We start from the raw sequence: 11,970 nt of genomic DNA, 5'->3' as shown, positions 1-11,970 counted from the left end.
ACAATAGCGTTTGGGGTTTCTCTCCAGATTCTGTTGAAAAATCATAAACTCAGTGAAAACATGTCAGTAGTTCCATTCACGTGTTTATAAGACCATTTACAATATTGTATCAGAACTTTTTAGATTATTTTCTCCACTCCGTCTACCCTCTACCTCTCTCTGTCACATCAGTATCTTACAATGTAATGTGTCTCAGACTGTATCCTGGAACTCCTTATAGTCCAAGCTAGCTCCAACTTGTACCAGTCATGTTTCAGCTCCTTAAACACTGGGATTATAGACATGATCGACCACAGCCAGCTTTCCCCTCCACTTCTTTCTTCTGAAAAATTTAAACTTTCTATCCATCTGGTCACACTTTAATCACCTGTTGAAAACAGGATGTTAAAGCTACAAATTTCCTGAAGTATATGGCTGACTAACAATCCAGATACTTGAAATAAAGGGGGGTAAATAAAGAGAGATTATCTAAAGTAAATGTTTCAAGCAGAAAACAAGGACTAAGGAATTAGCTACTGACCACCAGGAATGAATCACATGATGTTACTTGACACTACCCGAGCTTTGTCAGATCTTGAATGAGTACTGTGCACACTGAGTGAGATGCGAGCAGTCCAGTTAGAGACGCCTTGTGATGATAAATGCACATCATGAACCAGCAGAAAGGAAAATAAGCCAGCAAGGTCAAGATTAGATCATTTCCTCCATTGCTGGTTGTTCCATTGTTGCAGATATTATCGTTTGAGTGGAACAGGTCTTAGAACAATCCATGTTTTACTGGGTTTTGTGTCTTTATGATGTATATTCAATGTTAGTCCGCAGTTTTCTTTACCACAGTGATAATGGTTGGTTAAGAAAAGTATGTCACCTAACCAAAGCCAACGAAAGTTTCAGTAACAAATATGAACAAAAACTTTTTCCTGGAAACCTGTATGACTCTCTGGGACATGAGCGATAGCTGAGTGTTTGCAGGTTCTCACTGTTTTCCTAGACTTTCCAAACATACACACTGGGTAACTCAGAATAGGTTGCACCTCCCCTTTTGCTGGTTGTGTGGAAAGGATATAAAGATGATTGTATATTGCTCTCTCTTTCTCTCTATCATTTTTCGTTTTTGGTGGTAGTTAGTACATAAAATATATTTGACAGTGAAAGTTTAAAATCCATTGTAAAGCTAAACAACTTTTGTTTGGAATGGTTGTTCTAACTGCACAGAAGTTTACTGAGATGCATAAATCTGCTTAATTTGGGTAGGTGTTAATTTTTTTGAAATTTAGTTTAATTAAAATTATAAAAATTTAGAGACTTTCATTTACTGATTTTCTGTGCATCGATAAATTAATTTATATAAACAAATTGAAATACATTTTTTTCTTGCAACGTATAACTTACTGTCCCTTAAAAAGTTAAGCCTTGATAAACCTATTGACAGGTGTGCAGATAATTCGGCCTCATGAAAAAGCATGGGAGACCTGGTTCTGCTTTTCATCTGTCAAATGCTGGAATGAGGGAGAGAGAGATGCCCACACCCACACCCACCACTAGATAACTGTGGCAGGTGGGAGAGCTGGTTCTGAGATCCTGCTGGCAGAGCTGGCGATGCCCCTCATTGGCTGTGGCACTTGGGAATGTGGACTCTGCATTTCACCTGGGCAGACATACAAGTGAGCAAACTCTGAGGACATGAGAGTAGACAAGCTGATCTTAACTTGCCCTCGTGTGCCATGTGGTGGCATGGGTGAGGTAAAGATGCCCTCTCCCTCCTGACCATTGCCACCTCTAGCATGTGGGAGAGCTGGCCTCAGGGGCAGGAGAGCAGAACTAGTCTTGCACCTCCCCAACTGCAGAAGGAATAGCGCTGGCCTTGGAGGTGTGGGTGCAGGTGAGCTGGCCCCAGGAGCTTGAGAGCAAGAGAACTGGTGCAGCTCCTTGCTCCCTGCTACAGTGATGAGCTAGCTGAGGCAGTGTTGAGAGCTCACCTTTGTTATGAGCAGAAAGGAAAGCTACCACTTAAGCCCAGAAACAGGGCTGAGTTGACCCACCCCAACATCCAGTTCATCTGTGAATTGCTAGAGTATATAAAGAGCCCTGATATGTAGATCAAAAGCAGCAGGATCTCCAGGACACAAGGAAACAGCAGGATATCCAAGAGGAGTCCAAAGCATAGCCCAGTATGGAAGATGTAGCAGAAGTCACAGGCTTCAAACCAGACCAATAGCTTACTGCAAAGAATAGTTATAAGAAAAGTTGTAGGGACTTAAGGTATACTGTGTGACTTACTGTGTCACACTATCACACTACAGCTTCCATGATGAGACTTCTTGTTGTCTTTATTGTTGCTTGTTTATGTCTTTGGCTTTTGATTTTGTCTTTCTTTTAAGATTTATTTAGTTTTGTAGGGAAGGGAGCAAGAGCAGAGAGCTGATATGAAGGGATGGGAGATAAATGAGATCAGTGTGCATGATGTGAAATCCACAATGAAGCAACAAAAAGTTAAAAAAGAAAAGAAAACAAAACAGTTAAGCCTTCGAGACAGGAAATATTTCACTTTAAAACAGAAAGAGAATAAAAAAAGCTAGTTTATTTTCAGGATGTTGAACAATTTAACTAATAGCATTAAAACAGCAGACAGGATTAAAAGATAAATGAGAATGAAAGAACCAAGCACCCTTAACCTTAGGAAGAACTACGCTTTACTTAAAGCAATAGAATGTCACAGGAGAGTTGCAGAGAAGAGTATGGCATTATTAAGTTTTTAATTCCTCATATAATTCTAATCAAAATTAAAAGAGAAATATAAAACTGTTATTTCTGCAGAGCACCAATACAGAGTGCTTGCTAGCTGAAATCTTCATAATGTAAGAATCACGAATAAAACACGATAGTGAAGAGAGTAACAAAATGTAGTGGTTTTCAGTTGATAATTCTCCTCACTGTAATTCAGTAAAATCGTTGCCATAAATGTGTACATGAACTTTCAAAACTTGACTTAATAAAAAAGTTGAGCTATTTACTTGAATAAGGTATGTTGGAAATACTATTATAAACACTTAACCAACTAAAAAGGAACTGTTTGACTATAACTCAGATATTACCATACATACTTGTGCCTTTGGCACACATTCACAGTTGAAAATGCGCAAACTGCAATGAACCATTCGGTGCCAACTGAGAGTCCTCAAGATGTGACAATCACAATAGCAATACTAATTTGAAAAACAAACACAAACGAGACATAACCAATCTTCAGTGAATGGAAACACCTTCAATAAAGACAAGATTTTGGTGACATTGAATTTGGAACTCAACTGATAACACATATCGTTAGTTCATGACTGCACTCTCCAAATTGAGAATTTTCTTAATGGACAAGAGCAGTAAGCACATGTAACAAAGTCAGAAGTCACATCTGTTTGAAGCTTCCAATATCTCTCAGGAGTTAAGTTTCTCTCTCTGTACCAAAGAATGACACTAAAGATAATTTTTCTTCTCATAGTAGATAGAGTTAATATAATACCCTAAGCTAAGCTATGCCTAGGTAGCAAAACCAAGAAAGAGCAAAAGCATTTATGAATGCTTAGCAAACTTTAAACAAAATCAGATCTTAACAACTGCAAGTGAAGTGTATTTGTTACGCTAAACTTAGTGCATATAGAGAGAGCTTAATCCATTTTGTATAGAAACAAACTTCAAGAATTTTCTTAATGTTTGTCAGTAGGAACTGTTCTCTTTAAATTTATTAAGAATTACACAACAATGATTGATTTACAGAGTGCAGTAAAAATTCCTTTCTGCTGGATGTTTGATTGTGAGATATTAGCAAGTGTGCAAATATGCTAGACCGAAGATATTCTGAATTAAAAGTCAACAAAGCAACAGCTTAGTAAGAAGAATTTGTATTTAGTCAATCCTGACTATTTCTAATCTTGATAATTATGTATGTTGGCAATGTAGGTGAGTAAAATGAATCGAAACTTTTCCATTGTTATTTTCAGTATGTTCACAATTTAGATCTAATAGTAATGCTGCCACAAGACAACATGAATTCCTCTATCAAATAAAAACCAATTTAGCTTTATACTTACTACTGGTATAAATCTGCATAATTTATTTCCCACAATGATTATATTAAGTAGAAGGAAATCATTAGCTTTAGTGTTGCATACTGTTTGTAAAAAAAAAAAATCAAAAATCCTTTAATAAAATGACTGAAAGAACTATATGTAAGTCAGTTTAAAAGATAACAAAATTCCAATCTCTATAAAAATAATGGAAAACATCCCAGATTACTGTTTGGTCCACTCTATATTTGTTTTGATTCCATTTCTTCCCGTTTAAACCACATTGCACAGAAAATGTGGAAATTGATACTTTCATTTTCTTTCTTTTCTTTTACTACTTTAAAAAAATACCAATCCAAATTTCTACTCCCTCCTCTCCTCCTACTTCCTCCACACAGCCTCCCACCCCACCCCCTATAGGCCTAAGAGAGGGCAAGGCACCCTGAGCTGGTGCAAGTCCAAGGCCCTCCCTACTATACCTAGGTTGAGCAAGGTATACATCCAAAGAGATTAGACTGTCAAAAAGCCAGTACATGCAGTAGAGACAAATCCCAGTGCCATTGTCAGTGGCCCCTCAGTCTGCCCCAATTGTAAACCACATTCGGAGGATCTAGTTTGATCCCATGCTTGTTCACTCCCAGTCCAGCTGGAGTTGGTGAGCTCCCATTAACTCAGGCAAACTGTTTCAGTGGGTGAACCTCTCATGGACTTGACCTCCTTACTAATATTCTCACTCCTTCCACTCCTCAACTGGACCCTGGGAGCTCAGTCCAGTGCTCTGATGTCAGTCTCTGCCTCTGTTTCCATCTGTTCTTTGAATGATTTTTTTTTTCATTTTTTTATTTCATTTTGCATTCTAACCATGGTCCTTCCTCACATCCCTCTTCCCACCCTCCTTACCTCACCCCCAGCCCACCCATCATCCAGTCCTCCCAAAGGATAAAGACTCCCATGGGAGTCAATAAAGCCTGGCCCATGAAGTTGAGAAAGGGCTATGTCTCTTCTCCCTTCATTAAAGCTGAGCCTGGCATCCCACCATAGGGGATGGGCTCCAACAACTGTTGCTCATGCAACAGGATTAGATCCTGGTCCTACTTCCAGGGTCCCCTCAGATAGACCAAACTACACAACGGATTCCCACTTGCCGAGGGACCAGTTTGGTCCCTTGGAGGCTCTACAGCCACCATTACACTGGTAGATCATTTTGTATCTCTGTACAAATACTGAGAATTGAGAGGGAAAGGCTCTAGAAAGTAGAATCAGCACACGATTATGGTGGAGTTTTGTGTCAACAGGGTTGGCCATGACCAGCACACACCTTACTGCTGATGAGCCAAGGTATGGAAAGAGAAGAAATCAGGGAAATCCCGCAAAGGGATGTAAAAGTCCTGACCCCAGAAGACTGAGGATCCTTAACTCTGAGCATTTTTAGAATAAAAACATATCTTTTTCAGTTTGAGTTGCTTTTTCCGTTAGTAAAAGTCAAGATATAATCATAAAAACAAATGTATAATCATTATTATGTCTTAGAAATCATATTATGAGCCATATTTCAAAATAAAATAGATAAAAATTAATCCTAAACACCTAACATTTTGTATGACCTTCCTGTTTTTAATTGCTATAGTTGGGATATGGCTTGCAGGATGTCCTTCAAGTACTTATTTGCTGTAATTATTCTCCAAAGGCACCAAGAACAATCTCACCTTGGTGATCCAAAGGCATGTCTGTAGGTGGTGGTAAAAAGTAAACATGCTCCCTCAAGTAGCACCTTTGTGATTGTGAATTTGAAGGGAATGGAGGGAGGGAGGGGCAGGGGATGCATTTGTGTTCCCTCTTGCCTTGTAATAGTACGACAGCTTTTGACCTCTGTCAGTAAGAAAGTCATCACTAAATGAGGCCTGACAAACTTTGATTTATAAAGTATCATGTATTTTTTGACATTTTTATTATTATGTTTTGACAATTTTATACATGGAGAACTGTAGTTATGTCATTTTCTGAACTAATGCAACAGTCAACTATTCCTCATGAAAACTTGCTCCAAATTAGAACTGCTTTTGAGTTCCTGAATTCAATTGTGAATATCTTCAAAAACAAATTACATGTCACATAGTTATGAACCTTCAGAAACATGAAACAAATACACTTAGAAATGGAAAATTAAAATGAATATAAATAATTTCAAACATATTCATCATTGACAAGCGAGGTTTTATTTAGCATCTCCTTAGGTTTTGAAAAATATTGAGAGCATCTAAATATTTTAACCATTTCTATTTAACAACTTTGAAAAAGGGGAGAAGGGCCCATATGTGTTACATCATCTGTAAAATTCAGTCATCAATACAAGAGATTTGGCAATGTGTACAGAGGAAGAGAGAAGAGACTTGCCGATGGCATCTTTTTTTGAGTTAGCTTTTATCTCTTTCTTCTTCAAGGCACTAAGGTACAATTTTTTTTAACTATCATAAAAAATGAAGCTCTGTTTCTTACTGGGACGATGCAATGCTATCACAGAAAAACACACACACAAATTAAAAATGAGTAAAATTTAAATAATGAAGGGAATGCACTGACAAATTTTATGGTAAAAACTGGAAATGTGCAATTTCTATTAAGGCATTCAGATGCTGCATTATTGATCTGAGACAGGAAAACATCTGCACACTTGGTAAAGTATTTATCAATTGCTTGTGCACAGAGGAAGGAAGTAATATATGTATTAGCTTTATCAATCATTGTTCAAATATTTGAACATTTTCACAGATTAAATAACCCAGAAGTTCCATCATGTCCTGACACACTTATATCCTGTCTTGTCCTAGCACCTTATCAACTCTGCTTCTGATATTAAAAATAATCATCAACGTGATGATTCTGCAATCCAGTACTTCTGAGTGAGCTCCACACACACTGCTGGATTATATCAGTACTGGGTGGGTCTATAAGACCCACAAACAGTGCTAGATTATATCAGTACTCATCCACCCATATGCTGCTTAAAGATCTAGAAGCAAGACATAGCTAAAAGGCTTTATGCAAAATATAAACAAGTTTTGTTTATAAAGAAATTATTGATACAATGAGACATGTACACGAATAGAAGTCAGCACAGATTGTATGTGTCTACCAGCTGCCCTGTTTATACTCCATACACATGTATATATATGTGTATATACAAACATTCTAAGCTGTTCAAAATAAGTCACAAAAAGTCATTAAATCAGATGTTGAAAAGGTTGGTTAAGATTTGACACTGGACTAGTTTTTAAAACTATAAGCACAGTGAAAACATTAAATGGTAAATTTAAAAAATCACACATGTAAAAGAAATCTATGTAAATACAAATTATCCCAAAATAATAGCTCAAGTTCTTGAAATATTAATTTAAAAGCATGAAAATATTAATAATAATAAATACAAGACACAAGGTGGAATTTATGCATTAGAAAAGAAGTAATTGAAGTAGTAAAATAAAAGGATATTAAGTATTTCTCATATACTATATTGAAACTGCCAAATGCTGACAAAATATTTAGGTTCTTGGACAATATAGAAACATACAATTACCTATAAAATTACCTACAATGAAAATATAACTGTTATGAAATTTCTGTAAAGAATTCAGGAAATGAATTAAAATATTTAAACTGATTTTAATTCATTAATTAGTTTGTTTGTTTGTTTTTTTAAGATATGGATTGAAATAATCTCTGTAGTGGTTGGCAAGAATGCTTATGAGCAAGATATTTTGGCAGAAGACAAAACCAAGATGAAAAGCAATACAGCACCATATACATTAATCAAGAATTTAGTAATCAAGCCGGGTGGTGGTGGCTCATACCTTTAATCCCGGGAGGCAGAGAGAGTTGGAGCTCTGAGAGTTTGAGGCCAGTCTGGTCTACAAGAGCTAGTTCCAGGACAGGTAGGATTGTTTCACAGAACCCTGTCTTAAAAAAAAAAATATAAACAAACAAACCAAAAATGAATTCGGTAATCAATGGAATCTCACTGGAAAAATTTAAAACCATTAAAATAATATGTAAATAATTTATTGAGCATGTTGAATTTTTATCATTCCATGACATCAAATCAAAAAGTTATTGCAAACAAAACTGTTGATGTTACCTTTTCTAAATCCCCTGTTAGTATACACATAAAATGTAAGGAACAATATGCAGTGTGTTTTAGCAGAATATTTCTGCAAAAGCTTTGTTACTTTTATTCTTAATTTTTCTCTCATTGATATTAAAAAATGTGCAAACAATATAATATATATGATTTATAAAAATAAAATGAGATTTTTCACATTCACAGAGTATTGTCAACAAAGAGTATATACTATTAATATATGAAGTAAAAGGTTGTAATAAATGGTAATAAGAAGTGACTAAACAATCCAAAATGGAAAAAAGAACAAAAAAATTAAGACAAAAATGAAAAGCAAAAGGCAACAGTACCAACAAAGCATTGTACACCTTTGGTATGAGTGGCTAATATTTTAAAGGTTATTGGTAAATTCCAAATAAAAAAACTATTACCTTTCATTTCAAAGGGTCTTGAGGTAGTACATATGAAAAGCCAATATGAAAATACCTTTTTTAAAATATCTGAGAATTAGCTAGTAATATTGATGGACAGAAGAGAAAAGTCACGTGGGACGAGCATCAAAATAAAACACATGTAAAAACCAGACAAAAGGACATAACTTCACTTTGCTAGAATACCAGTCAGGGCCAAAAGAAGATCCACCAGCTAACACAGACCATGCAGTCTAATCAAAGGAGGTGGAATTTTATAAAATAAGGCACTTATTTTCCGAACCCTGGGATAGATTAATAGGATACGAAGAATGTTTTTTTTAAAGATTGACTTTTCTTTGGGGTTTGTTTCTGAATTGCATAGATATGACTTCCATAACATAAGCATCTAATGAAAACCTAAAAATACATCACAATGAATTGCATGGGTGTGACGGGATTTAAGAAGTGGTGAAGTGTCCATCAGCTGCATAGATATAGGTGATATATATATATATATATATATATATATACACAAATATGTATATATATGGGGAAATATAAAATGAGGAAATATGAAAAGTAAAGCTTTACTATATAAAAACAATCAGATGGGAAAAGAAAACACTCAGATTTCAGTAAAGACACAGAAAATGTAACCCAAAATAAAAATTTTCTCTACCACCACCTTAATGTAGACTATCTAAAAACGAAACATACCAATATATGTGTTTGCATGTACATACGTGTGTACATTAACATTATTGCTTGGTATTAAAAACATTAAGTCAAAAGTGCAATTTAAGTATTTCACTGATTTCTGACTAGCAATTTCTAAATTTTTGACTTGTTAAAAAAAAAAAGAAAAAAGAAAAGCGCTTCCATGAAAAACGTTAAAATCCCTCTTGGTAAAAAATAAACTATCATTAAATTTGTTTGGGGCACTTTTTCATAGGAGAAATTAAAGCTTGCAACATTATCAAAAGAAAGGAATAACATATGCAATAAATACAAGTATTTTGTTCAAAACATAATAAAATGTAACCAATTAAATGGTTGTGAATATTAGAAAATAAGGAAAATATATTTTTTAAATTTGAGGATGCAACCTTTAAAACAAACCAAGTCTCTAACACGCATTTGCGTTTTCATGCACACCCAAGAAATGTTTGTATACAATTCCTTGCACAAGTGCAATGGATTAAGCAGCCACCTAGTTTAGTTTTGAAGCTTACCATTATAGCACCCTACAAGTGGAGAGCAGTACTGTTCTCCTAGCTGCTACTCAAATTGGAGAGGTAGGACTTTTTGTTGTAGTTCAGTGCTTCTGACCCAGGGCAATGTTGAGGGGTTTGGAGCCCAGGACACGGCCATTCATCTCAGCCATTGCTTTAGCAGCTGCCTCAGGAGAGAAAAAGCAAATCAAGCCAAACCCTTTGCTCTGCCCTGCTTCCTGCATCACCTTAACTCTGCAAATGGACCCAAAGGAAGAAAATTCCTTGCGCAGTGTTTCATCATCGATGGTGTCATCCAGGTTCTTAATGTAGAGCTTCGCCGCTTGGCGTGCACGGATTCTTTCCTTTTTCATCTCTTCAAACTTTTCCTTTAACTCAGCCTGGCGTTCTACTTTCCTCTGAGCTCTGCCTACAAAAATTGTCTGCCCGTTTATATCCTGTCCATTCATTTCTTCAACTGCATTTTTGGCAGCTTCGTGACTATAGAAACTCACAAACCCGAAGCCTTTGGACTTTCCGTCGGCATCTTTCATCACCTTAACGCTCAAAGTTTGGCCGTATTTGCTGAACACGTCCTTAAGCTGCTCATCGTCCATGTCATCGCCAAAGTTTTTGATGTACACATTAGTGAATTCGCTGGTTTTGCTTCTGAGTTCAGCCTCGCGATCCTTACGGCTTTTGAATCTGGCCACAAACACTGAGCAGTCCCTCAGCTGCTTCCCATTCATCTCCTCAATGGCTTTGTCTGCTGCGCTTTGGTCCTGGTAGTGCACGAAGCCATAGCCCCTGGAGCCTTCTTCATCGCTCATTACCTTGGAGGACAGGATCTTTCCAAACGGGGAGAAGTGTTCATATAAGGTTTTGTTATCAATGGATTTGTCCAGATTCTTAATAAACACATTCCCGATTCCTGATTTCCTCAGGTATGCATCCCGTTGAGACCACATGAGACGTATGGATTTGCCTTGGATCAAATCAAAGTTCATGGTGTCCAGGGCTTTCTGGGCATCATCCAGCTGGAGAAAATTGACATAGGCATAGCCTAGGGAACGACGGGACACCAGGTCCCTGCAGATGCGGATGGACAACACGGGTCCCACTGTGTTGAACTTCCTGAACAACACATCCTCAGTGACATCTTCGTGGAGATCACCCACATACAGGGATGCCGCACGGTACTTGGCTTCCACACTCATGCTTCTGCTATTGTTTTGTTTTGTTGGCAGGGTTTTTTTGTTTTGTTTTTGATTTTTACTTCAACACTACAAGCCTGGTCCCCACAGCTACCAAGAATGATACTTCAAGTACGGCAGCCCAATCACAGCTTAAGGCCTGTTCATTCTTTGTGGCCTCCAATGACCACTTAGAGGTCCAGCTGCAGGGCCAGTTTTATTTCCCCCAAGTCAAGCAACACTCTTATCAATAACAAAAAAACAAACAAACTTTCCTGGTAGTTGGCAATCTGCCTTCAACTCTCAGGCGCGGACTTTCCTTCCCTTTCAACTCAGGAACAACTTACATGTGGCTGGCCAGGACAGGCCCTCCATCTGCATCCACCCCAGCAGCTGGTAGCTGTTTTCCGAGCACAGACAGGCCTTGTTCCTTTGAGTTAGACTTCTAGCCAAGCTGGGAGCTAGCAAGGCCGCGGGGGCGTGCAGTCCAGGCCCAGCGCTGGAGGCTCCGTCCCGTGCAGAGTGACCGAACCCAGCCCGCCCACGACACGGCTATCCGCGCAGCGCGCCCGGGCCCTGCCCCTGGCCACCCACCCCGCACCCCGGTGGCTCGCGGTTCCTGGGAGGAACCTGGCTGAAGACCGAGGCTCACCAGTTTGAGGACTTCAGGCGGCGGGAACCCGGAACTAGCTGGCTAGCACTGTTTGGTTTTTCACATTTTTGGGGGGCCGTGTTCCTCCCCCGCCTCTCTCGCTCACTTCCCACACAAACTCGTAGGGCTCAGGGCAGGAGGCGGTGTCATGGGTGGAGAAAGCGGCTGGGGGTGTGGCCGGGCAACCCATCACCCGGCTGCTCCTCCTGGTCTGTTTGGTCAAAGCCAGCCTTTCCAAACAATTATCAGGATCCCTGCAACTCCTGAAGACACCCCGCGATGGCCTTGATGACATCCTACACGCGCACTTCGTCCAATAACTTTCT

The 11,970-nt window shown here is 38.2% G+C and overlaps 1 protein-coding gene across 1 annotated transcript; it reads right to left on the bottom strand.

Annotated features, from left to right (window-relative positions):
• Positions 1-9,861: 9,861 nt before the first annotated feature.
• Pabpc4l (poly(A) binding protein cytoplasmic 4 like) lies at positions 9,862-11,149 on the bottom strand. The gene has a single exon (XM_057757132.1). The coding sequence runs from the start codon at positions 11,014-11,016 to the stop codon at positions 9,904-9,906; it is 1,113 nt and encodes a 370-aa protein (XP_057613115.1). The 5' UTR covers positions 11,017-11,149; the 3' UTR covers positions 9,862-9,903.
• Between the last annotated feature and the right edge of the window lie 821 nt (positions 11,150-11,970).

This window comes from Chionomys nivalis, chromosome 24, assembly GCF_950005125.1.
Source record: "Chionomys nivalis chromosome 24, mChiNiv1.1, whole genome shotgun sequence".
Lineage (NCBI taxonomy): Eukaryota > Metazoa > Chordata > Mammalia > Rodentia > Cricetidae > Chionomys > Chionomys nivalis.
Note: the sequence above shows the minus strand (reverse complement) of the source record. Positions and strands in the feature narration are given on the sequence as shown.